This window comes from Annulohypoxylon maeteangense (genome assembly GCF_022496945.1).
Source record: "Annulohypoxylon maeteangense strain CBS 123835 unplaced genomic scaffold GGS22scaffold_12, whole genome shotgun sequence".
Classification (NCBI taxonomy): domain Eukaryota; kingdom Fungi; phylum Ascomycota; class Sordariomycetes; order Xylariales; family Hypoxylaceae; genus Annulohypoxylon; species Annulohypoxylon maeteangense.
The window spans coordinates 818,126-843,019 of NW_025953259.1; the positions used below are offsets into that span (position 1 = coordinate 818,126).

The following is a 24,894-nucleotide window of genomic DNA, read 5'->3' on the forward strand; positions in this document are numbered from 1 at the left end:
TTTAGCCCCAAGATCATTTAATGATCATCTTGGTGCTTCACATTCACGTTGAGTTCAGCTTTCAACTTTCAACCTTCAACTTTTACCTCACAACTTCATTCTTCGTTCTTCGTTCCATTAAAAATTGGACCATTCTCCGATCTTGTTTCATTTGAGATACCAACTGAATTCATTTCTGCGCACACCCCTTCTACACAATACATCGATTGAAAGATCCTCGATCCCTTGCGACTTTTACCCACGTAGCTCACGTTGCCTAATCCGCGTTTCATTTCACCACAACGACTAACACAACGACCAACACCAACCTTAATAACCTCTGACACGTTTCTATTCAGAGAACCGCCGTCGCATTTAATTATCACACTCATCCCCGACGAATCCAACAATAGGGTCATTCTTGCGCGCCACTCCAATCTGTTATATCAGCTCGACGTAATTACAACATATCTTCATCAATCCGCCCCGCTTCTACGACGCGTCCGTCACAAGTTCACTGCATCGGAATTTTGGCAGCTAAATTATTACTTACTACAAATGATTCCTCTGTATTCTCCTCCAGATCGACCATTCGTACCATTTACGCTTAATCCATAAACGACCGACCGACGAAAAAGTAAGACGAAATTGCAGAGGGTTAAAAACCAGTGGGATTTATTGCCAGACTCTATTGAACCTGCGCCATTACACGCACAAAGCAGCTTCCGAACACCATTCCAAATCCAACCCAGGTGCCCCGGAATATTGAACAAGTGGAAATATCGCCCCTCCCGGAAGTAGATATTCTTTACACCCACCTCCGCCGCTTTGTTAAATGTAACATTTTTCGTTTCTTACTACCTAACCACGCATCACTCGCCTGAAGATTTTTACCTCAACCCTTTTCCTTTTAGGAACCTTTTAATACATATCAAGCACTTTATCCGATATACCAATATAATCTATTGGTGGATATATCAAACGCACTCCTATATTCTTTTCCAGCTGGTTTCGCCAATCTAGGCGACCTGCTACAATGCCTGGGGAGGAGATGGAGATCACGACCGATTTCGGTCACACCGGCTTTGGAGAAGACATTGACATAGACCTTGATTTTGCGGTCGGGCAACCCGACGAAGACCTGGAACTCGCGGATTTTGACCAAGGTCAGGAGATGCAGAATTTTAACACTGATACGAGAGATGAGTTGATGGCAGAGGGAGATGATGCATCTTATGGCATGGTCGACGCAGATGATATCGAGCACAACGAGGGAGCTACAGCTGCTAACGATATCGAGATCGACCTTGGCGATCCCGAAGAGAATCTCTGGCATCACAGCATCCCCCATGGAGAGACCCTCGAACCTGTCGTAGAGATCGACTACGTTGAGGATGCTGATGTAGACAATTCTACCGCAGTGAATATTGGTGAAGCTAGTTGGTTAGAGGCATCGACCTACCAAATTAACAACGCGAACGAAGTGGAACTGGCTCAAGTCGAGGTCGCCGCCCTTGATGCAGCAAGTAGCCATCCGCCCCAGGATAGTGCAATTCCCGCAGAAGGTGTAGATGCCCAAGACTTTGGATTGTTCGAAACTAGAGATGACGCGAAAGAACCTAGCAGTGGCGGTAACGACAATGGTAACCAAGAAAGCATAATCGAAGGTACAATCAATGAACAGCAAACTACTGCCTTTGATGCTGAACCCCCACAGCCCGCAGAAGGATCTGTTCTTAGTAAAGATGACTTACAGGATAACTTTAACGATGTCCAATCCAATGGGGATGCTAATGCCATTCACGAAGTCCAAGAACATGAGCAATACCAGACCGATCACAATGAAGTATCTGAACCTGGACATACCCAGAATGATGTCTCTCAGCGTGAAGAGAAGCCTGCCACCCCGGTGGCTTCGGTTCACGGATCAGCTAGTGAACATTCAGACCAACAAGAAGACGAGACTGGTCAACAGGACCCTAGCTTAGGAGGTTCTGAACAACAGCTAGGCGGCGACTCGTATGCCGAGTCCGCTAATGGCCCGGAATCTGTTCAATCCCAAGGTCAAGAAGAGAATAAAGCCCATGATGCCGACGGAACACATACCCAGACAGATCATTATGATCCCGGAAACGAGAATGCTGAAAGAACGGATGCTAATGAAGATGGCCAAATCCTTCCTGCTGGCAAAGCCCATGTAGAACATCCGCTTTCCATTGCTACGCGTCATGAAATGTACATTTCATATGGCCAGACGGATTATCGACTCTTCGCTAAGTCCGAAGACGATGATCCCAACCAGTACTTTTTGCGTGACATGTCAGCTATGGAGCTTCCTCTTGGTCAATTCTTGTCAAATTTGCGAGAGATCGTTGCAGAGGAGGTATCCGTTCTTGACGAGTTGGTGATGCATGTCGACGGACTAGGACTGGAATTTTCTGAGGTATTTACCAACCCTTAGCCTCACACTAAGTTGACCAGAGCTAACTGTGGTCTAGTCTTCTACAAGTGACATGCTCGAAGAATTCACATTTGGTGATATTCTCAGTCTCTATGACAAACTTGTCAAGAACGATGGAGCGGAATCAGCCCCCTGCCTTTACATGTATCTTATGGTAAGACCTAACTGTCGCCAGCGCCTTGTGGCCCTTCTAGATAGCGCGAGTGCGGGTCGTGGCCTCTCTGAAGTTGCTGTTTATCGAGAAATGACACCTGATCCCGATGAGCAACCCGACAACCCCGAATATCATAGCTCATATGCCTCATCTGAAGGCGAAGAAGGCGAAGAAGACGATGAGACCAGACACGGCTCCAACTCACTAACCCATGGCGAGGAAGGAGAGGATTCCTACGAATACGAAGATAATAATCTTGCGGGAGATGAAGATGAAGAGCATGATGACGATGGGGTCGAAGAACAATCCCTTTTGAAATCGTCTGCTGTTCATACTCCGGCTGCGGAAGCGAATCCAGAACAGGAAGGACTAGAAGGACAGGCCAAGGAATCTGAAGAGATCTCCAGACAGAACACCGAAGAGAATCCCGGCGCAGACGTTGACGGTGAAGTGATTGACTTCTCTGATGACGAATTAGATCTCTCTTCATTGAAGCAGGGTAAATCATATCCTTACAGCCCCTTAAATTTCTCTTCTTTTTTCAATCATACTGGACGGGCTGGCTGCCAGTGTCAGGACTGTTTCGAGCTCTCGCTTGACCAGCTCGATATCTCGATGCCGGACACACCAACTCTGTTCAGCCCCGCTATAACGGTTACCCATAGGAAGTCGCAATACCAAAGCGGATCTTCTTCTCCGTGGTCGATAGTTTCGGCTGCTCAACCCTCCACTTTCTTAGACGGAACAGAATCATTTCGGATTATTACTAACTCGTATTTCCCTCAAGATCAACAAACGAATGCGTCTCCGCAAGGCCATGATCGTGTGAATCATGATGAGTCTAACGGTGTGACTACTGCCGAACACAACGTTTCGAACCAGCATACGCCACGAACTAACGAATTGGCCGATACTCACTCCGAGGTTACTAGCGCTACCGTTACGCTTAACGGCGACGATAACGATGAGATCGATTACTCAGACGATGACGGAGAGGTCGAGGAAGGCCAAGATGATCCCCCCAACGCTTCGGATACAGCATCGACAAATCTGAAGACGCCGATCGATGATGAGATCACGTGGGAGTCAGACGATGAGGATGTCAAGAACGAGACCACAACAGCTCCTAAAGAAGCTCCTAAAACAACGGTACAAGTGTCACCGTCATCTGGGAAACGCCGCAGGTCAAACTCAGACCTACTCGATGGCTCAACTGAACAGAATGGTAAGCAGCAGATTTGAGTACCACCTATTTAGATCATATACTAACTCATCTTAGATGTCAAGCGTCGTCGTCCGTCTTAATCCTTCGTGGACTTTTCTCAACTTACTTCCCCCTTTACCCCCCGTCTTTTTTATATCGGCATTCGGCGCATTTAGATGGATCACTAATGACCTGATGTCGATTTTGCGCATTTGCAATCAACCTACAGATATATGATTTCGTCCCCACCGAGAAGCAAGTCGATTTCGGAATACTAACACAGATGCAGTGCCGAAGTATGCTGGAAAACAGCATTGGTTTTCCCGATGGTAAGTTTTATTTTGATAATGGTCAAACCGTAAGATCCCCTACGATCACTTCGACACAACACACGATGAACACACGGCGGGGTGACGATAACTACTATTTCCTCCTTATCCCGTCAGATGCGTTGTCGTTCTTGATACCCGTGGTGCCTGTCTACTTCTCGCAGGAAATAGGTGATCGCTGTACCGGAGGGCCAAAGGAATGGAGATATTAAGGAGTTTCGGAAAGGGAAAATTTTACGAAATTTGGGTCGCGGCTAGCTATCATAATAGGGGGCGTTTATGGCGTAGTCGGTGATTTAGCTGACTATAGAGGGTGAGGATTCCTGTCATAGAGGTTGCTATTGTATTGTGGAGGGGGGTAGCTTAAAATCGAGTCGTCGGCAGCTCTACCTAGTTTCTACTTCGTAACGGAGTTGACTAAATAGGTAGAAGCTACGGACACGTCACAGTACATCAACTCGACCGACATATTAGTTCCTGGAGGGTCTAGTTATGCACATGCACCTTACTAGCAATACAAATCACACCTTTTTCATCACGAACCGCTCAGAGGTACTCACCTACCTAGTAGTACTAGGTACTTTTTGTGATTACTAAGTATCTAGGTACCTATTCTATACGTAGTCGTAGTTATCGATATCATAATTCGGATGAGGCGTAAAAATAGGAAGAAAAAAATTGTGTCTGTAAGTGGAGACGCTTCGTCATCTGTAATTTACACCGTTGGCCTAGTTTATCGTATCACGAATGAAGTCGTTTAAGTATACATGCAGTCAGCACATTATACATCCTATCCCACAATACGAGGACTAGGTTGGTACAGATGTAAAGAAGACCGTGTTGGACAGCCATCGGCACTTCAACAGCCTCAAAAGGAGTTAATTGCATTGCGATTGATGTACCTGGGTAGGGATCGATCGGATTTAGCGATGATCAACCGCCAGGAACAGGAAACAAACAGGACGAAAAACAGGGAGCAGGGAAGTGGATTGTTTTGTGAAACCAGTTCCATCAGTTCCATCCGCACAGCACCCGCCCAGCTATGCCGGATTGGAAGATGGCTTGGAAGGCCGAGGTATCTTGGTTATCTTGGTTTAGCTTGGGACGGATCAGTCGACGGCCTCTCGTACTATATACAGCGTAGGTGCTGTAATAGTATCAATATGTGCAGTATGTACGTGTTGCTGCGAGCTGGGAAGCTGGGAAACTTGCAAGGGGGGAGGCACAGCCTCATAGGTTGCGGGTCTATCAAGAGAATTTGGCTTAAATTCTTTCTGAAAAGGGCAGCAAGCCTGAGCAAGGGCAACGAGGGTTTCAAGGTTTCAAGATGCGGTAAGGTACATTGAAGATCTGCTCTGTGACTCGACATCGTGTTTTTATGAATTCTTAGTTTCGCGCCGCTTTTGAGGTGATTGGTTCTCGTGATTTGCCATGATACATATTCATCCATATCTCTTATACTGTGTTCAAGGTCTAGGAGTCTAGGACAATGCCTATAATGTAGGTGCCTGGATATATGGGTATTCAATTAATACCAGAATGTTTATCAAAACATTTAATGTTGAAGGAAACAATCTCGAAGTTTAATCTGGTAAGTTAGAAGTTACATACATGGCCAGATTATGGTATGTAAAAATATATGGGTGTATGGATGTATCTAGACTTTGAAGATCGTTTCTCCAGGCTAAGTGCATATCAAGTCAAATTACGGGGGGCAAGGGTTTCGTTTAGCGCATCTCTAATTGTAGTAAACGGACGATGACGCCCCTAGATGCCCCCTATGCAAAGCACAACTGGGCAGAACTGGGGTGGCTGGCTTAGCGGCCACGAGTACCTTAGGTACGTCGGGGTATTGATTGCGAGTACCAAGGTACTGTGTACGCTCTGCACCTGCCCCGTACCTGTCCGAAGACCTCTGAAACCCCAGTGTCTCCCACCTTTTACAGTACAACTAGGAAGTTGCGGTTTCAATGTCCATGCAGGGCAAGCTCTCTCTTACTTTCTACCGAATCTAAGTGTTCTTAGTGACCACAAGACAAAACCCAAATTTCTTCAACTTGTTCAACTTATTCGACTTCTCAAGGTTTATTCCCATATAGCGAAAAAAAGAAATAGACATATTCATTCATTCCCTTTGAATTCCTTTTTCTTCCTGGTCTCGTTTCAAATCAATAAACCCTTCCATCGTTGCCCCCCGGCCTTCTTCTAAGCCGATACCTATTTACGTGCGACCGTCAGCCACCGGCCTTTTTTTACTGGCGCAACCGATTCGATCGCTTCTTTCGGGTATTCGTGGCATCTCTGCTGATCGAGGCGCAACACGAACACCTGACTATTCTTCGTTGGTGCTGCCCTCGCCCGGCGCGAGCCATCAAATTTAGTTTTGCGACGACTTCCTTCCCTTCCCTTTTCCTCCCTACCGATCATTTTCTACTAGACGTTGCGATTGCGGTCGCAACCATATACCTATGTTCACGATGATGTTAGACGAGAAGTACGAATCACCCCTGCACATTCAGCGACTGTGACCTTAGATTATAATCGGTTTCGCCATCGACGACAATCGGCTAATATGGACTTTTGAATAGATACATCGGATTGGCATTAGCTATTTCCTCAAGTTTAGCCATTGGTAAGTCCATTATGTGCTCGTAGATAAATATTTCCCCAGGATGTAGAAACTAACATACTCTTTGTTCCATAGGCACGAGCTTTGTAATAACGAAGAAGGTACTGCAACACATATCCACGATTGCGTCGTCCTTCGACATTCTACAGGGGGAAGTCGTACTAATGCCACGTAGGGGTTATTGCAAGCAGAAGAGAAACATGGCTTTCAAGGCGAGGGCTACGTCTATCTAAGGAATCCGATGTGGTGGGCCGGAATGGCAACAAGTAAGACTACGAATGGGAGGATAACCGTGTAAGATGGACTAACATGCGACCCCTTCTAGTGATCACCGGAGAAGTCTGTAACTTCGCTGCATATGCCTTCGCACCAGCCATTCTAGTAACACCTTTGGGTGCGCTCTCCGTCCTAATAGGAGCCGTCTTGGGGTCATACTTCCTGAAGGAAGAGTTGGGAACATTGGGCAAACTTGGATGTGCCATCTGCTTGCTCGGCGCCATCATCATCGTCCTCCACGCACCTCCCGATGAAGATATTCAGACCATCGAAGTTATCCTTAGATATGCGCTTAGGCCGGGTAAGTCGGGCTCGAATATAACATAGGGTCTCCCTTGAATTATAGACTAATATGGATCACCAGGGTTCCTTCTCTACTGCACGGCTGTGGCTATCTTCGCGACCGTCATGATCTACAAGATTGCTCCACTTCATGGCAAAAAGAACCCCCTGATATACCTCTCGATCTGCTCTACCGTCGGTTCCGTTTCCGTCATGTCCGTAAAAGCCTTTGGCATTGCGCTAAAGCTCACGTTTGCGGGGAACAACCAGTTCACCCACGCCTCGACATATATCTTCATGATTCTTACTGCATTGTGCATTCTGACCCAGATGAATTATTTCAACAAGGCACTCAGCCAGTTCAGCACGCAAATGTAAGATCCCCTCTAACAGGACATAGATAATGTACACGAAGCTAATACCAACCCACCCACAGAGTTAACCCCCTTTACTATGTGACCTTCACTACCGCCACCCTATGTGCTTCGTTCATCCTCTTTTCTGGTTTTAACACTACTGACGTTGTCAATACCCTTTCCTTGCTGTGCGGTTTCCTTATTACCTTCACTGGTGTCTACCTGTTGAATCTCTCGCGTCGTGATCCTAACGGAACGAGGATGCTCGCCGGGCAGAGCACAGATGCTACCGGTACCGACATGATCTCGAGCCTCCAGACGCGTCTAAGCATGCAAGCTCGCCGTAGTACGGGTTCCCGGATGAGCGTAGGAAGTCGAGGACAGTCCGATAGAGAAGGACTCATGCGCGCATATGACTTAGAACAGGGCGAATTTGGCCTTAACGACCTAACCTCTGATAGCGATGACGAACCGTCGACAAGGAGAAATGGGGGACCACCGAAAGTCCATGAATCGATCGAGTTGCAAAGCCGGAAGAAATCGGGAGAGTGATAGAAGTCGACATACCAAGATTAGCATCTTTTTAAGCATCTCCACCAAGATCTCTACGACCGCATTGTATATTTTCTCATTCGACGAACCGCTTCTTCGCAAGCATTAAAAAGCTCAATCCCACAGGTGGACACGATTGATATCATGGATTTTACGTTGGAACCTAAGGTGTATAATGGCAGCCATCTCCCTTCCCAATATTGAGGAAGGGATATTCGGCTCGATAAAGGAGTATAGAAAGGCAACTTCGTTTTTTTAGGGTTCTTGGTTGGGATTCTCACCGCGGCGTTCCGGGGGACATAGGTCACTTTGGAAGTACCCCTTCCGGCACACAAGATTCGGCGTACGGACAAGGAATCCGGTTCGTTCAGGGGCTTGAGAAACAGGTAGTCGAGCTGCCGGCCCACCCCAATTATTTCTTGAGTTTGTGAGAGATCATTTAGCCCAACATTTTTTTGTTTTGTATGATTACCACGCGTGGAAGAGAGACGACGAACATGTTCTGTTCACCCCTTGTCTGATTTATTCTTTTTTTTTAAAGCAACAGCGGCAAAGGGTTGGGTGTGCTGGCATGGGAATCGAGACGGGATGGCATGGCGGGTTCCTAGGTTGGCGGGTGGGCAGCAAATAGGTAGCCGCCGCCGAGCTGTTCGAGGGACTTATGTAGGTTATCTAGCTTGCGAGGAGATAGCGAGTAACTAATTTACGCCATCTTCCAACGTGTCGTATATATATCTACATTCGTGTTCGATTCTGAGCATTTGTTGTATCTATGACGTTGATTTGATTCGGGAAAGGAATGTAATTTATCTTAATAACTCGGATACCTCTATTATATCGACATATGTAGATTTTATATCGCTGTTACAAAGATGGTAATTATCACCAACATTCACCTTCTACTTACCTAGTCAGGATGTCAGAGAAGCCAAGAAGTTGAATAATCCCCTATAAGCAAGTATTCCACGTTTGCCAATCGAAGCATATCACTAGCACATCATGAAATCAAGTCACAAGAAATCTCGGAAATTCGTGTAACGATTTGCTATTATCGTAGCATAGTCCAGCTCAACATCGCGTCGGCCGACCTAGAAGAATCGCAACCCATCGGTTTGTGTTTCCCGTCCCTGCAATGCAAATGATGATCAAAGTACGCCGAAGTAATCTTCCCTTTTCTTTGCCCTCGTAGAGTCATTCGTAAGAGCAAAAAAAACCACGTCCCTTCGTCACAGTGTTCATCTCTCGCCTTTAACCGTGTTCAATACCAGAATTTACCAGATTGGTTTGAGGAGTCCAGCACCGACTGCTCAAATCTATTCCTCCGCGGGGGCGGCTTCCTCGCCACCTTCCTCGGCGGCGCGAGCTGCCTCGGCTTGGGCCTGGATCTGGGCTGCCTTAGCGCCGTAATCTTGGCTCATGGGAGTCACGATGCTGGACTCTTCCTTGGGCTCGATGATGGTGACGGCGTCAGGAAGAGACTTGGAGGGGCCGGCCTTGCCCTCGGGGTCGGAACCGCGCATAATCTTGACCTTGATTCCGAGCACACCCTGGCGGAGTAGAACGTGACGGGTGGCGCTGTCGATGAAGTCGCGGGCGGGCTGACCGGAGTGGATCATGAAGCCATCGGTGAACTTCATGGACTTGGCACGAGCGGCGCGCAGCTTACCGGAGACGACGACCTCGCAACCCTTGGCACCCGACTCCATAATAAAGCGAAGGACACCGTAGCAGGCACGACGGACAGCAAGGCCGTTGAGAAGCTTGTAGCGCAGAGACTCGCACTGGGCGACGGCGGAGAGACCACGGTTCTGGACCTTGGCGGCGTAGAGGGAGACGGAGTTCTCGGGGAACTTGAATCGCTTCTGAATGAGGGAAGTGAGCTCTCGGATGCGGCGACCCTGCTCGCCGAGAACCTCCTGAGTGTGGGTGGCGCGGATGATGATGTCGGTCACGGTGGGGGTGACGCGAACTTCGACGCCGGAGTAACCCTCCTCAGCCAGCTCGCGCTGGAAGAACTCGTTCAGCTCGGCATAGAAGACACCGTCAGCGACGAACTTTCTGCGCTTGGAACTGTACATCGCGATAAATTAGTATGTCGGAGTTCCGATAGTAGAGTGGAAGGCGAAAGATGGATGGAAGCTATCGCGAAATGTGGAATTTCGCATCGCTTAGGAGGGGTACTGGTTTTGCTATTTGCGACAACCAGATCATAGATTTAAAATCAGAAAAATGTAGATTTAATAAATACTCACATTTGGGTTCCTGGGACAGCCATCTTGAAGGTTTGTCGGAGTGATGACGATTGACGAAGAATTGAATGTGCGGGTTACGAAGGTTGAAGAGGGAAAGTTGGTCGACGGCCAGATCGATCAAGTTGTAGTTCCTCACAAAAATTCGGGGTAGTTGCTTGACGAGTAATTTTTGCCTGTGAATTTTTTGGCTTAGGGTTCAGGTTTGTGGGCTTCAAGCTAAAAGACGATTAGATAAGAGGTAGCGAGCGGGATGCGACTAGTGGAAAAAGGACAGACTTAAAATAACAAGCCCCACTCTTTTGAGGTTACCTGGGTACGTACTATCCGAACGAACAATGAAATCGATTTGTGACGTCGGTTATCAGCCACATGCAATTCAATTTATCAGCCTCGCCTTACGTATGCCCTGCACGCCCGTCATATATACAAATAGAATGTACCTCCAGCTGCCCCACGTTCAAACTTACAGGGCAGTAACGGTGGTGCAGTGGAAGTCAGCCCAAAGCGATTGACGTTCTAGCCTACCTAGCTTTTAGCACCCAGCTTAGATGCTTAGATGCACTTAACGCGGGACGAACTTTTGAACAATGTGACCACTCTAAAGACTAACAGACCTTTGACATATGATGCTTTGCCAACTCAGTCAACTTAGAATACATCACAGAATACACCATGGTGTAGCTGCTTACCATCACGCTTTTATACCTCGCTATTCTTATTCACAGACCAACATCCATGAAGCTCTACCTACACAGGTACTGGGTACACTACACTACCATTTGTTGCCTGGAGCTTTAACTGGTTGATCTGGATCTCCGATCAGCCTTGAAGGCTCTCAGACACCTAAAGGGTTTGTCTCCTTCCAACAAATGCGACAACACGTGCAGTCCTCTCTTTTGATTCTTTTCATGTAAATCTATTACTTTTACGGCTTCGAAGATGCACATTAAAAAGGTAGGGTCCTTCTTCTGTTGCCTCCATTTTCTATTCAGTCTTCTTTACTTTTTCGCTAATACTCATCTACCAATATAGATACCCAATGTCGATGCCATAAGAGGCGGCGAGAAATACTCTGGCGAACTCCATCTGACAGAACACCACATTATATTCGTATTTCCTAATATACTTCCCGATGGGGCGGCACCACAGCCGAATGCTCCGAAGACTCGCGAGGTTTATATCGCTTACCCCATAATCGGGAACTGTGTCTTTAGACCATGTCCTAGTGTAACAGGCCGGCCCTCTTCGATACGACTTCGATGTCGGGATTTTACCTTCATGAACCTCAACTTCCACGACGAGGTTCATGCGCGAGAAGCGTTTGAGTATATTCGCAACCGCACATGCCGACTCGGTAGCATTGAGAAGCTATACGCCTTTAGTTACCAACCCCTGAAACCTGAGAAACCATTCAATGGATGGCACTTGTACGACCCGAGAGCCGAGTTTCGAAGGCAGGGGATAAGCACCAAATCTGTTGATAGAGGATGGAGGATATCTTCCATAAATAAGGACTACACCTTCTCCCCGACTTACCCTAACATGCTCGTCGTCCCCTCCAAGATATCCGACAACGTCATAAAATATGCTGCTACGTACCGATCTAGACAACGCATACCCGTATTGACTTATCTCCACTCTCTTAATAATTGCTCCATCACGCGAAGTTCCCAACCTATGGTAGGTTTCAGGGGAAATCGAAGCATACAAGATGAGAAGTTGGTCAGCGCGTGCTTTTCCGCTTCGGCTACCGTCGAATTTAACGGAATAGACGCACCCGTCCCGGATACGGTGGAGCCAAGTCCAGCTTCTAGTCAGGCAGATCTCAGCGGAGAAAGTTTCGAGACAGAAACTTCAGATACTGAACGTATGGAGGATGAACTGATTGCTGGGAACGACGATAATAACTACGATTCGAAAACTGGAAAGCGGCTGGTATACGGCGCGCAGCAAAGTAATCTTATTGTAGATGCCCGACCAACCATCAACGCGGTTGTCATGCAGGCGATGGGAAAGGGATCAGAGAATATGGAATATTATAAATTCGCGAAGAAGGCCTATTTGAATATTGAGAATATTCACGTCATGAGAGAGTCCCTCAATAGTGTCATAGAGGCGCTCAAAGACGGTGATATTTCTCGCCTACCACCGAATCGCGAATTACTGGCAAAGAGTGGATGGCTGAAACATATCACCGGCATTCTCGACGGATCGGCCTTGATAGCACGGCAGGTGGGTATAAAACACTCGCACGTCTTGATTCACTGCTCGGATGGTTGGGATCGCACGAGCCAACTCTCAGCCCTATCACAGCTGATGTTAGATCCTTATTACCGAACTATCGAGGGATTCATTGTGCTCATCGAAAAAGATTGGCTTTCTTTCGGACACATGTTCCAACAGCGTTCTGGTCCCCTAAACCACGAAAAATGGTTTGTGGTCGAGAAAGATGCCTTAGCTGGTTCAACAATCCAACCCGGAGACTCGGATGGCCGTGCTGGTGAGGCTTTTGAGAATGCGCTCGCAAGTGCGAAGCGTTTCTTCAACAAGAGCCGCAATAATGATAGTAATCCTGAATCCGACGGTGACGGCATCGCATCGCCCCCTGAAGACCCATCGCAGGTCAAGAAACCTACGCCTAGCCCCCCAGAAGCCAACGAAATTACAAAACCAAATGAAATATCCCCCGTCTTTCACCAATTCCTCGATGCTACCTACCAAATCTTGCGGCAACATCCTAATCGATTCGAGTATAATGAGCGCTTCTTACGACGGCTTCTCTATCACCTACATGCTGCGCAATATGGAACGTTCCTATGGAATAGCGAGAAAGCCCGGAAGGACGCCCACGCGAGTGAAAGGACGAGATCCGTGTGGGACTACTTCCTATCCCGCAAACAGGAGTTTATCAACCGCGATTACGACGCTACGATTGACGACCGGCAAAGCGGCCGCGAGAGGCTGCTCTTCCCGAAGCTATCCGATGTACGATGGTGGCACCAGCTCTTTGGCCGCTCGGACGCTGAGATGAACGAGTACCTCGACTTGGCGGCGGCTAGAGACGAGAGGCTTGGTACCTACGGCATGGGCAACATGCCAGGCGGATTTTCCAGCCCACCGTCAAGTGATACGAGATCCCCCCGGCCCCCACCAAGTCCTCAACCTCAACCGCCAAGCATGCCAACTAGTAAGAGCGTGCTTACGGGTGTGGAATCCGCACATGAGGCTCTCACGCCGGAGGAAAGGGTTATAGGAACCTTAAAACATAGCGCCAGCGCGGACACTCCGGGTGCTTTCGCAACGAATCTCGCGAAGATTAGGGATGGAGTTGTGGGCCTGGAGATCGGGCGCGGATTATTCGGGACCGGGACCGGGGAGAGCGGGAATGGGAGTGGCAATGGCGTAGGTCTAGGTCTAAGCAGAAGCGGAAGTAGTGGTGGCAGCGATAATAGGAAAGGGGCTGCCACGAAGGGGGAGCAGGAGATGGCGGATATGTCGACGCCAAGCGGCGATAAGGAGACTGTGGGGTTGGCGTAGTCCGCTTGCTCGCTTAAGTAATCGTCATCATACAATGGCCTCGGAGCCGGGGCGGGTTTGGTGGCTTTGTGGGTGGTGTAACGTAACTAGTCCTATTGAAGAGCCCTTGGGGATGGGGTTGGAAGTAAACGGGATGGCGAGTATGCGGGTAGGGCTGGAGGCTATCGTTGAGTTGATTATGAAATAGGGAATACGAAATCAAACGAAATGGAATGTGAACATTTTTATGACCTTGGATTTGGAGTTGGTAGAATTGGTGTTGTACCGCGCTGTGGATGTTGTTGATGCTGTTGATATGAATAATGGGGAGGGCGGATGGAGAGAGATGGGAAGGGGGAAGGGGAAGGTATATGTAGAAAATAGATAGGGGATACAATGCTGTGAGAGGATTGAGTTGTGCTGATCGCTTGGTTGTAGGTATATGCTGGTCTGTGGCCACTACGAAGGTGCCCAGAGAGAGTGTTGCGTACGTATTGAGTAGATGGATTGTGTACTGCATAACCATACGTGGCAAGGCCAGGAAGAATTGAGATGTATATGATTTCAGGTATTTAGATGACATGGTGATAAACAGACGTAGTTGGTAGGTACGTATATAGATCTCGAAGTAGAGAATCTCTTCCTGGAACCATGGAATAAAAATAGGTTACGAATCACACATGAACACCAAAGAATCCAGACTTCAGTCACATAGAGCCAGACTAGATGCTTGTTCCTTCTGTCTATTCAGCTAGGGTTCACTACCTACACCTATCCGATCATTCATCTTTTTTGTCCTCGATAGCATCCATGGTAATTGTACTTAGGTATAGAGCTCTAGGCTATCCTATTTCCACATCCTCACACCCGTGTCTTCCCCTTATAAGAAGACCTCAAGATTAATCTCCAACGTACTAACAGGGTACTTAAGCTCGAAATTCTCAAGAACAGTCGGATGGAGAATACCGAACTCCCCAATCCTCGCCGTTTTCCCGTCCAAACGTGCGTACACAGCCGCCGCGCGACCGGGGAAGAAAGTCGGCTCGTCGTCGACAGGCTCGAGCCAGTACCCGTCGCGCTTCTGGGGGGTAGCCGTGACCTTGTAGTCGACCTCTTTTCCGGTCAGCCCCTCATCGTGGGTGATGAAGGCCTGGCGCAACATGGCCATGACGCGGTCTAGCAGACCGTGCACCTCCTCGAAACCGGACGCCTTGCCGTACCATGCCGCGGCGAAATGTCTCTCATTGCGGGCGCGGCGCTCGACGGTTGGGTCCTTGAAAACGACGTCTGACGTTTCGAAGACGCGGATTGGCACGCTGTGACCCTTGTTCTCGCGGATAGTCTTGAGTAGGCCGGGGATTAGGGAAGTACGCACGATCTGGTACTCGGCGGTCTTGGGATTGGCTAAGCGCACCGCGGTCTTGCCATCGTCCTTGCGGTTCAGCCATGCGAAATTCTCGTCGTGGCTGCATAAGATGAGGGGCATGACCTCGGACCATCCGGCCATACCGCACTCGAGGCGCACGATGTCCGCGAGCTTGTTGAGCTGGAGGGGCGCTCCAACGGTCTTGGTTACGGACATGCGGGGCAGTCGGTTGAAACCGTAGGCGATGCCCAGATCTTCCATAACGTCGCATCGCTGGAGGATGTCGGCGCGCGTTGGGGGTATAGTGACTTCGATCTCGCTGTTCGGGTGCTCGCTGGAAGGTTGGGCGCTCAGGGCCATCTTGGAAAGCAGCTTGCTGATGCTCTCGGGAGATTCCGAAAGGCCAAGGCATCCGTTCAGGTAATCGATCTCGACGGTGTCGGTGCGCGACGAAAGGTTGGGCGTTATTCGGGTTTGTCCGTTGTGATCGGATATGACCTTGACGGGCTCGATGGTGAAAGGTTCGGCGGCGTAGACGGAGAACATGGTCACCATCATGTTGATGACGATGTCCAGCTTGGTCTTGTCTGTGGCGGTACATTCTATAAAGATGTTCGTACTGCTAAGCTTAATCTTGGAATGGTCGCCGTTGATGATAGGCGGTAGTGAGCAGACTACCCTATTTGAGTCATAGATGACGGGGTATACTGGCTTATCCTTAATGATGTGTAGGTATCGTCCCAGATGTCGGTCTTTTTCATAGAATGCCATCAACTCCTCTCCATTCATACTCTTGCTTTGGTTCAGCGGCGCGAAATTAATGTCCTTCGGCGGACGCGCCTCATATGTGAAAGGGCCCTTTATGGTGTCTAGATCGTGTGTTCCGATGGCGACTAAAGTACGATTTCGCGCAAGGTTCTGGTGTAACTTGTCTTGTAATGAAATGAAGGAGTCATAGCTCTTCTGGGTGAACTTGATATTACGTAGAATGGCGCAAGCAACTAACGGTCGAACTTTCATAGTATCCTCGAGGACTGTGATGGTCTCCAGATCGCCACTTGCAGGCTGGGCCAATCTGAAGTTGGGTGTGGGTTGTTTTCCCCGGAAGATGTTGAGCATGAGAGCAATGCCCTCGAAGCAAAGCATGTCATATCTGTTGGCGGGGATTTCGATCTTAAGTTGGGGAGGTTCTTGAACGCCATCGACGATAGGTCTATCATCATTCTCGGTGTCTTCGTCTAATTCAATTCCAAATTCGAAGCAAAGCTCTTCAAACTCCTCGGTCGTGTATCTATACGTTGTTGTGTGTTAGCGGCGGGGTGATTTTCATATTTCGTATTCAGGCTGGGTTAGAAGAGGGGCAGAGGGGTCACGAACTTTTGACCTAGAGCCTCAAAGAGGTCATACTTGTCGACGGAAATGGTAGGCATCTTCTATGTAGCCCTTTCAAAGGGTCGAGTAGAGCCAAGATACCAGGGGATTTGCGCAATTCGGTCGACGTTGGACGTTAGACGTTGAATGTGAAATGTGATTGTTTGAGTCACCAGCAATTTCACAAATTCATTTGCGTCGCAGTTTACTACCCCACCATGAATATCGGATAATACAATAACCTTGGTTCAGGGGTTAAAACGTTAAAGCTTATCATAGTGGGTACGGAATCTGTTGTACCCCTAAGCACTAGCCACATCTAACGATGGGGACTCGGTTTATCTCACTTACAGCGTAGTACGTCCAGTAATTCAGTTTGCGACAGAGCTGCTAAAAACAAAGACTTCCAAGGGTGTTCCTCTCACAAAGCACACAACACAAGATACGATGGCATCTTGTATTACATCTTATTAATATTTACCTAGTATATATATCTGTAAAGATGCCTGTTAGTAGAACCCTTTTGACTTACTCGACAAGAGACATGGTAGCATAGGTATCTAGAATGTAGGTAGCTATTATATAATGTATTGTATACCCCGTAAAGCACACATGCAGACGAGTCATATAGTGATATCTCATGCGCAGCACTCTGTCTCCTACATCACTAAAACAAGATATAGAGCTCGCGGTCCCTCCAATCAGCTCTATCTATTTCTGACCCCCTTCTCTCTAATTTGCAGGTCGAGAATTCGATAAATCGTCAGACATCACAAATCCCCCGTCTAATATAGATGGAGCTTTGGAGTGACATCACAGCTTACCATTATCACTATCTGGATTAAATTTGAACGTTATGGCGTAGCTTCTGCTATCACAGATCTTGCTATGATCTGACCTTAGAATATAATTAATCGCTAGAAGAATACCAGGCACTAATAGTTCCTTTAATTTTGCAAATTAATATGTTTCTATACTAGGTACATATCATGAAAAGAATACGTAATGCCTTATAAAATAACGGTATTATAAAGACTGGAATTAAAATACATGAAACTGATACTAGGTGAAGAGTACTAGGTACATGATTTAGGGATGCAGAGCGTACTACAACGCTGTGGATCGGATTTCCTAGAGCGGGGAAGTGCATACTGGGACTAAAATTCAAAGTGTCAAGTGTGGGGCAGCTGTGGTGGAAAATGGTGGCAGGATTCAGAGGGTAAGAACCTTACATTGTAGCAGCCTTAGGTACTAGGTATCTGGGTAACAGAGATTTCAATCTCGTTACAGGCGCCTAAGCCACATATTTAGTTGCCTTGCCCCCCTTGTTATCTCTCACAAGCCTTTACAAGCCATACCTGAGGTAACCTTGGCAGGTAAAGCTCCAGCCCGCGTTAGACCTATTTCCACCAAAAGCATCTTTCTTCTTGATCACAACACAATCCACAACACCCAAAGCGAACCTCCATACTTGATGATACCCCTCGATGATCTAATTACCAACCCGAAATCAACAGTAAAGAGACGAACCTACATAAAGACCTAAGATAAAAATCTTTTTTTCTTGGCGAGTTCGATAAATTATTTTTCGGTGTCGAAGCACGAGCGACGTCGATCTTTGTATCCGGTTCCCAAGTCGCCAAATTGACCCGACATCGACCTAACTCTCATTGCATCACTCCACCACCACTACCCTCTCCAACCCACGCGATCAGCAGCGCAACCTAGCCGGTATTTTTTTCTTACTTGCCGGCTTCTACGCCTACATAATTCCCTCGTATCTACAACCGAATAGCCACATCCAAACATGGCTGACGCGCCAAATGCGAATGATGAGCTTTACCCCATCGCCGTACTCATCGATGAACTAAAGGTAAGGCGGTGACATAGTCAACCTAGTCGACGCACTAGTATCTCAACATCTGACTTTGTTTATAGCACGACGATGTCCTTCTACGATTGAACGCCATTCATCGTCTCTCGACAATTGCGCTTGCTCTAGGTGCAGAGCGCACTCGTGATGAACTCATTCCCTTTTTAGACGGTCAGAAAGTGATCCCCGCGCTCGAACTAAGAACACGTCTAACCCCATAATTAGAGTCTGTCGAAGATGAGGACGAAGTTCTCGTAGCCCTCAGTGAAGAGCTGGGCAGCTTCATCGAATACGTCGGTGGCCCTCAGTATGGCCACGTACTCCTCTCCCCCCTCGAGAACCTCGCAGCCATCGAAGAGCCCGTTGTTCGGGATAAGGTCCGTCCCGACAGCCTCGCAGATCCTTATCATCGTCTACTAACACTTTACTGCAGGCTGTCGAGTCCCTCAACAAGATCTGCAACGACCTATCGCCCCAGCAGGTTGAAGAATACTTCATCCCCTTAACCATCCGCCTCGCCAAGGCCGACTGGTTTACCTCTAAAGTGTCCGGATGTGGTCTTTTCACCACACCTTACAAGAAGGTCTCCCCTCCTGTCCAGGAGCAACTTCGCCAACAATTCGGCCTCCTAGTACACGACGAGACACCTATGGTGCGAAGACAATCTGCCACTAACATGGCCAAATTTGTGAAGGAGATGCCCGCGGCTATCGTCGTCGACGAAATGATACCCCTCTTCCAACACCTTGCACAGGATGATCAGGATAGTGTCCGATTACTGACGGTGGAAATACTCATTTCGATTGCCGAGGTCGTGCCCAAAGAACAACAAGGCAGCCACGGCGTCTTGCTCACGTCGTTACGTAACTTGATAGAGGACAAGAGCTGGAGAGTCCGATATATGATTGCCGATAGATTTGAGAAGGTATGGACTCGGGTTTGCTTTTATATGGCATATACTAATAATAGGTGATACAGATTGCGAAGGCCGTAGATGAAGAAGTCGTCACCCGAGACCTGGTCCCATCGTTTGTCAAACTATTGAAGGACAATGAAGCTGAAGTCCGAACCGCCATCGCTGGCCAGATTCCCGGTTTCTGCAATTTGGTCGATAGGACAACTCTGCTTAACGAAATCATGAGTTCCATCGAAGATCTTGTATCCGACACGTCTCAGCACGTCCGAGCTGCCCTCGGTACTCAGATTAGTGGGCTAGCACCTATTCTTGGCAAGCAAGAGTATGTTAAATGTCTAGCAAATCATTTGATCGTATTGGGATTATAATTACTAATAGTTAATAGGACTATCGATCACCTTCTTCCGATGTTCTTGCAGATGCTAAAGGACGAGTTCCCCGAAGTGCGCCTCCACATCATATCCAAGCTTGAGCTCGTCAACCAAGGTATACCCACCCATACAGATCCTTATTCACAAACATTCGTTATTCTGACACGCTTTAGTCATTGGCATTGATCTGCTTTCCCAATCTCTCCTACCAGCTATTGTGCAACTCGCGGAAGACAAGCAATGGAGAGTCCGACTCGCTATCATCGAGTATATCCCTCTTCTCGCAAGCCAGCTCGGCGTCAAGTTCTTCGATGAGAAATTGAGTTCGTTGTGTATGGGTTGGCTTGGAGATACCGTTTTCTCTATCCGTGAGGCTGCGACCCATAACCTGAAGAAGCTTACCGAGGTCTTTGGCGTTGAGTGGGCCAGCGAAGCAATAATTCCCAAGGTGATGGCTATGGGCTCTCACCCGAATTACCTATACCGAATGACGACTTGCTTCGCAATTACGGTAAGTAATCTTTTTTGTTATGTTTAGGTATTAGAGTATGTATTCTAACATCACTATGCGTAGACTTTGGCTACTGTTGTCAGTTTGGATGTCATCGGAAAATCGATTCTCCCTATGCTGGAGAAGCTAGTCGAAGATGCTATTCCCAACATCCGCTTCAACGTGGCAAAGACGTACGCCGTGCTTATCGACGTTCTAAAGCGACTTCCGGAGGAGGGTACGATCTACAGCTTGGAAAAGGCCGGAACTCCGACAACGTCCACGACACCTTCGCCTCGCGCGACCGAGCTCATCCAACAGCGGATCCTCCCGAGTTTAGAAAAGTTGCAGAAGGACGATGATGTGGATGTGCGCTACTTCGCGACGATGGCAGTGGCAGTGATTCCCGGGATGGGTGGAGAGCCTATGAACACGTCGCCGTAGATGAGAGACTTAAAGAGAACTCCTCCCAAACGTGCGGCCACGTCCTAGAGTGTCATAGTTACACGCTCTCGCGAGATAGTCATCCCGAATTTGTCCAGCACACTAGTTCGTACAAAAAGGTCCTTGAGAGCCCATTATATTTGGAGGGTTCGTAGATCAGAAGTCGCATGGGAGACACGCACAAAGGTCATGCATTTTTGGAGGTTTGTGTTCCGCTCGGCACTGCGCCCATAAATGGGACTTGGGAGTTGCACAAGTTCCTATAGATGGTCATCGAGAACCACGAAGAAGCCCGGTAGGGGCCTAATCATCATCTTGGCAAAGTTGCCTGGTGCGTGTAAGATAAAAAGAACGAAAAAAAAGAATCATGATGAGTTTAATAGATCTCAGTCAAACCAAATTAAATATGCAGTAATCTTTTTCTTGTTTAATTCGTAGGTTATCTTGATATTGTTAATAGGGGTATCTCTCCATTTCCTTTTTTGATCCTAACTGCCAGACTATCATCCGGGTCCGAGGCGCTTATGTTCACCTAAGCGGCAGTAGATTATAGGTATATACTAGGTACCTATACTAGCTCTAGGTATTCCTCACCTTTCTAAAGCACAAACTACTAATAGTCTGCCCTTTAACACCACCAAAGCTAAAGCTCGGATACTCGACTCGACCAACCTCCTCGAACCGCCACTTCCTCGTTTCCTCGTCGTCTTCTTCCTTAGCGGGCCCCTCGAACCACCCTCGTAGCTCAGCCTCCGTCCAGTTGCAGCTTGTTACGAGGAATAACCCCCCTTCGCGCACTAGAGGCGTGATCTTCGAGCGGTAGGACTCGACAACGCGGCGGTCCGTTCCTGCGACGGTTTCGGAGGATAGCGAGATGGCGTCGAATGTCCCTTTATCCAGCACCACGTCCCAACCTTGCGACTGTTCGTCTAGGAGAAGCTCGGTGGGCGAGGTGTGTAGGATGTCGTGCTCGAGGAAGTATATGTTCTGCGCGTCGTTGTCGTCTAGCGAGTGCGAGGACGAGGAATCTGGGGAGGAGGTTGAGGAGGGAGGAGAGGATCGCGATTGTGCTAGGCGTCGCGCAAATTGGATGCTTTGCTGCGAGTAGTCTACCCCGAGCATTCGCCCGGTCCAGCCGGCGTCGCGGAGGCCGAAAAGGAGCGAGCCGTTGCCGGTGCCGAGGTCTAGGAATGTGGTTGTGCGTTGGGAGAGGGAGATGGTGGCAGGTTGGTCTGGGTTGCTGAGGAAGTCGATGAGTTTGGTCTCGGCGTCGGAGTCGTCGAACCAGACTGTGCCTGTGTCGGAGGGGTTGTGTGTGTGGTTGGTTATTTCGGTTGTGTAGAGGTTGTCCCAGCTATGGGTGGGTTAGCTATGTGGGAGGTAGAGTGGTCGGTATAACAGGGCGTACTATTCCTTCGTGCCCAGCTCGGAGGGCTCGAGATGTGTGAGTTTGGTCATTATCGATGAGGATTCGGTTGAGTTAGGTAGTTATAAGGAGTTTTGAAGATTAAGCAACTATAGAGATTATATTTTTGATATGACAATATAAAACTATCAACTGCGTAGGAGAGACATATCGATTATACTGAGTCGTGAACTACCTAGTACATATCTATAGTCCACCCAGCTAAGTACAGTATTAAGCTTGAAATTGAAAGAAAGTGGCATCGGATGGAGGGGCATACGGCAGAAATTTACGTCAACCAATTCGGAAGGCGGTATCCGCTATTCGATAAAATACGGTTGCCAAGATGACTAAAATAAAACTCCGTTAGATACGATCGATAAGGCGATAAGCATAATTCTTAAACTTTTCTGTCGTCACTCAGTTAATTCTGTAATTTACTAATCCCATAAAATTCAATGCCGCCAACATGTATCGTGCGCGCTTGTCAAGATACTTAAACAGAGGCATCGCCTCTCCTGCGCGAGCAAGTGCTAGGTCATTTCGACCAATTCGACCACTTCAGAACCGGACATTGGCTACGACTGTGGATGTGCCAAGTGGGAAAGTATGCGATTTCCCATGTTTTGCCATGTCATACCACATTTATGTAACTTGATCCGAGCATTATAACTAACTATGAACAGGAACCGACAGACCTTGACCAGATATCATACTTGCCAAATGGAGTCCGCGTGGCATCCGAGGCCCTCCCCGGATCCTTCGCCGGTGTTGGCGTGTACATCGAAGGCGGTTCGAGATTCGAGAATAATTACTTAAGTGGAGTGAGTCACATCGTTGATCGGATGGCCTTCCAGTCGACCGAGAACAAAAGCACGGAAGAGATGCAGAGAATGGTAGAGACTCTAGGGGGGAACGTACAATGTGTTTCCTCCCGAGAGTCCATCATGTACCAAGCCGCCACCTTTAACTCTACTATTCCGACAGCAACCGAACTTCTCGCCGACACGATACAAAACCCACGACTTTCGGAAGAAGAAATTGAAAGAGAACTATTAACAGCTGAATATGAGATTAGCGAGATATGGAAGAGACCAGACTTAATCATACCCGAGTTGGTACATATGGCCGCTTACAAGGGTAACACTCTCGGTAATCCACTGTTAATTCCGAGAGAACGCATACCAGAAATCAACAGTTCAGTTCTGCGCACATATAGAAACACCTTCTATCGCCCAGAGAGGACTGTCGTGGCCTTTGCCGGTATTCCGCACTCTGAAGCTGTGGAACTAGCATCAACCTTCTTTGGAGGTATGAAGGGATCCGAACAGCCGATCTTGTCACGAACGGGATCAGAAACCTCTGTCAGCTCATTACCATCGGACATAACTGATGCCTCATCTTCTTCAATATCATCTACCACATCTTCGTCTTCACAATCATCCGGCATTATGTCAAGGATACCACTCTTCAAGAACCTCTCCACTTCCGCAAGCCTCAATGCGTCCGTCTCTAACTCGGCTTTTGCGCCGACTGTGGAACAAATCGCTATGCCTTCACATTATACCGGTGGCTTCGTCTCACTTCCACCACAACCTCCATCGCCCAACCCTCACCAACCCACACTTACATATATCCACCTTGCCTTTGAAGGATTACCCATCGGATCGGACGACATCTACGCACTTGCAACGCTTAACACCCTCCTCGGTGGTGGCGGGTCCTTCTCTGCCGGCGGACCCGGGAAGGGAATGTATTCGAGACTGTACACCAACGTCCTAAATCAGTACCATTGGGTAGAGTCTTGCCAGGCCTTCAATCATTCTTACACCGATTCCGGATTGTTCGGTATCGCAGCCCAGTGCCAGCCTGAGCGGACGTCAGACATGCTTAATGTCATGTGTCAAGAGCTTAAGGCGCTCGCCTTAGAAACCGGGTTTGCGGGCCTAAAAGAGCAAGAAGTGAGCCGCGCCAAGAACCAGCTACGGTCCAGTCTCCTTATGAACCTCGAGAGCCGAATGATCGAGTTGGAGGACTTGGGCAGACAGGTACAGGTGCACGGGCGTAAAATACCGGTACAAGAGATGTGCCGAAAGATTGAAAAATTAACGGTCAAGGACTTGCGCCGCGTGGCGAAGCTGGTCGTGGGAGGACTAGTACAAAACAATGGTAAGGGGAGCGGTTCCCCTACTGTGGTAATACAAGAGGTACAGGACCCTTTTAGGTCTTCGAGACAGGCATCTTGGGAAGAAATCCAGGACAGGATATTCAAATGGGGTTTGGGTAGACGATGAGTGGCATAGAACCGGCCGTCTGGATTTCTCCATCTAACGGTAAAGGCGGCAAGGTATTTGGCCATATGGTGGTAATCCGTGATCCTGGCGATATGACCTGCCGGATTTCGACATTTGGATTACTCTACTCTAGATGCTAGATGATGTACAAAGGTGTATAATACTAACGACATGCATGGGATCATGTATTTACATGAATAGACCTACGATCCTTACAATCGCCGCGTAAGCTTTTGGTGTCGAATGCGAAATCGTGGATTCACTGTCTTACGCCGGGGATCGACCCGATCGGGTATATTAGCAAGAAACGGAAATGGATCTTGTAGGGAGGTAAGACGGGACGCCTCATGTCAATTAACTCGCAAATTGCGACG

The 24,894-nt window shown here is 48.1% G+C and overlaps 8 protein-coding genes across 8 annotated transcripts; 5 read left to right on the top strand and 3 right to left on the bottom strand.

Moving 5' to 3' along the window:
- Nucleotides 1-1,015: 1,015 nt before the first annotated feature.
- On the top strand, nt 1,016-3,899 carry GGS22DRAFT_190212 (uncharacterized protein; the record flags this gene model as incomplete). The annotated part of the gene is made up of 3 exons (XM_047964950.1): nt 1,016-2,422; nt 2,478-3,819; nt 3,874-3,899. The coding sequence occupies 3 exons, from the start codon at nt 1,016-1,018 to the stop codon at nt 3,897-3,899; spliced, it is 2,775 nt and encodes a 924-aa protein (XP_047817388.1).
- Nucleotides 3,900-6,081: 2,182 nt separating this feature from the next.
- GGS22DRAFT_195234 (DUF803-domain-containing protein) lies at nt 6,082-8,222 on the top strand (the record flags this gene model as incomplete). The annotated part of the gene is made up of 7 exons (XM_047965637.1): nt 6,082-6,651; nt 6,716-6,759; nt 6,832-6,857; nt 6,932-7,022; nt 7,082-7,333; nt 7,397-7,688; nt 7,751-8,222. The coding sequence occupies exons 1-7, from the start codon at nt 6,596-6,598 to the stop codon at nt 8,220-8,222; spliced, it is 1,233 nt and encodes a 410-aa protein (XP_047817389.1). The 5' UTR covers nt 6,082-6,595.
- A 789-nt stretch (nt 8,223-9,011) lies between these two features.
- GGS22DRAFT_167315 (ribosomal protein S3) lies at nt 9,012-10,699 on the bottom strand. The gene is made up of 2 exons (XM_047961972.1): nt 10,475-10,699; nt 9,012-10,292 (listed from the first exon to the last, which is right to left on the bottom strand). Exons 1-2 carry the CDS (start codon nt 10,495-10,497, stop codon nt 9,536-9,538), a joined length of 780 nt encoding a protein of 259 aa, XP_047817390.1. The 5' UTR covers nt 10,498-10,699; the 3' UTR covers nt 9,012-9,535.
- Nucleotides 10,700-10,961: 262 nt separating this feature from the next.
- On the top strand, nt 10,962-14,320 carry GGS22DRAFT_167317 (phosphatases II). Its single transcript, XM_047961973.1, has 2 exons — nt 10,962-11,428; nt 11,507-14,320. Exons 1-2 carry the CDS (start codon nt 11,414-11,416, stop codon nt 14,009-14,011), a joined length of 2,520 nt encoding a protein of 839 aa, XP_047817391.1. The 5' UTR covers nt 10,962-11,413; the 3' UTR covers nt 14,012-14,320.
- A 397-nt stretch (nt 14,321-14,717) lies between these two features.
- GGS22DRAFT_167318 (phenylalanyl-tRNA synthetase beta chain) lies at nt 14,718-16,886 on the bottom strand. The gene is made up of 2 exons (XM_047961974.1): nt 16,734-16,886; nt 14,718-16,647 (listed from the first exon to the last, which is right to left on the bottom strand). The coding sequence occupies exons 1-2, from the start codon at nt 16,784-16,786 to the stop codon at nt 14,871-14,873; spliced, it is 1,830 nt and encodes a 609-aa protein (XP_047817392.1). The 5' UTR covers nt 16,787-16,886; the 3' UTR covers nt 14,718-14,870.
- A 1,482-nt stretch (nt 16,887-18,368) lies between these two features.
- GGS22DRAFT_32843 (armadillo-type protein) lies at nt 18,369-20,938 on the top strand. Its single transcript, XM_047966822.1, has 8 exons — nt 18,369-18,600; nt 18,666-18,771; nt 18,826-18,977; nt 19,034-19,525; nt 19,579-19,838; nt 19,902-20,002; nt 20,061-20,398; nt 20,462-20,938. Exons 1-8 carry the CDS (start codon nt 18,535-18,537, stop codon nt 20,819-20,821), a joined length of 1,875 nt encoding a protein of 624 aa, XP_047817393.1. The 5' UTR covers nt 18,369-18,534; the 3' UTR covers nt 20,822-20,938.
- Nucleotides 20,939-21,243: 305 nt separating this feature from the next.
- GGS22DRAFT_167321 (putative S-adenosylmethionine-dependent methyltransferase of the seven beta-strand family) lies at nt 21,244-22,459 on the bottom strand. The gene is made up of 2 exons (XM_047961975.1): nt 22,230-22,459; nt 21,244-22,175 (listed from the first exon to the last, which is right to left on the bottom strand). Exons 1-2 carry the CDS (start codon nt 22,277-22,279, stop codon nt 21,401-21,403), a joined length of 825 nt encoding a protein of 274 aa, XP_047817394.1. The 5' UTR covers nt 22,280-22,459; the 3' UTR covers nt 21,244-21,400.
- A 197-nt stretch (nt 22,460-22,656) lies between these two features.
- Nucleotides 22,657-24,869, top strand: GGS22DRAFT_167324 (peptidase M16 inactive domain-containing protein). The gene is made up of 2 exons (XM_047961976.1): nt 22,657-22,833; nt 22,913-24,869. The coding sequence occupies exons 1-2, from the start codon at nt 22,696-22,698 to the stop codon at nt 24,518-24,520; spliced, it is 1,746 nt and encodes a 581-aa protein (XP_047817395.1). The 5' UTR covers nt 22,657-22,695; the 3' UTR covers nt 24,521-24,869.
- Nucleotides 24,870-24,894: the final 25 nt, after the last annotated feature.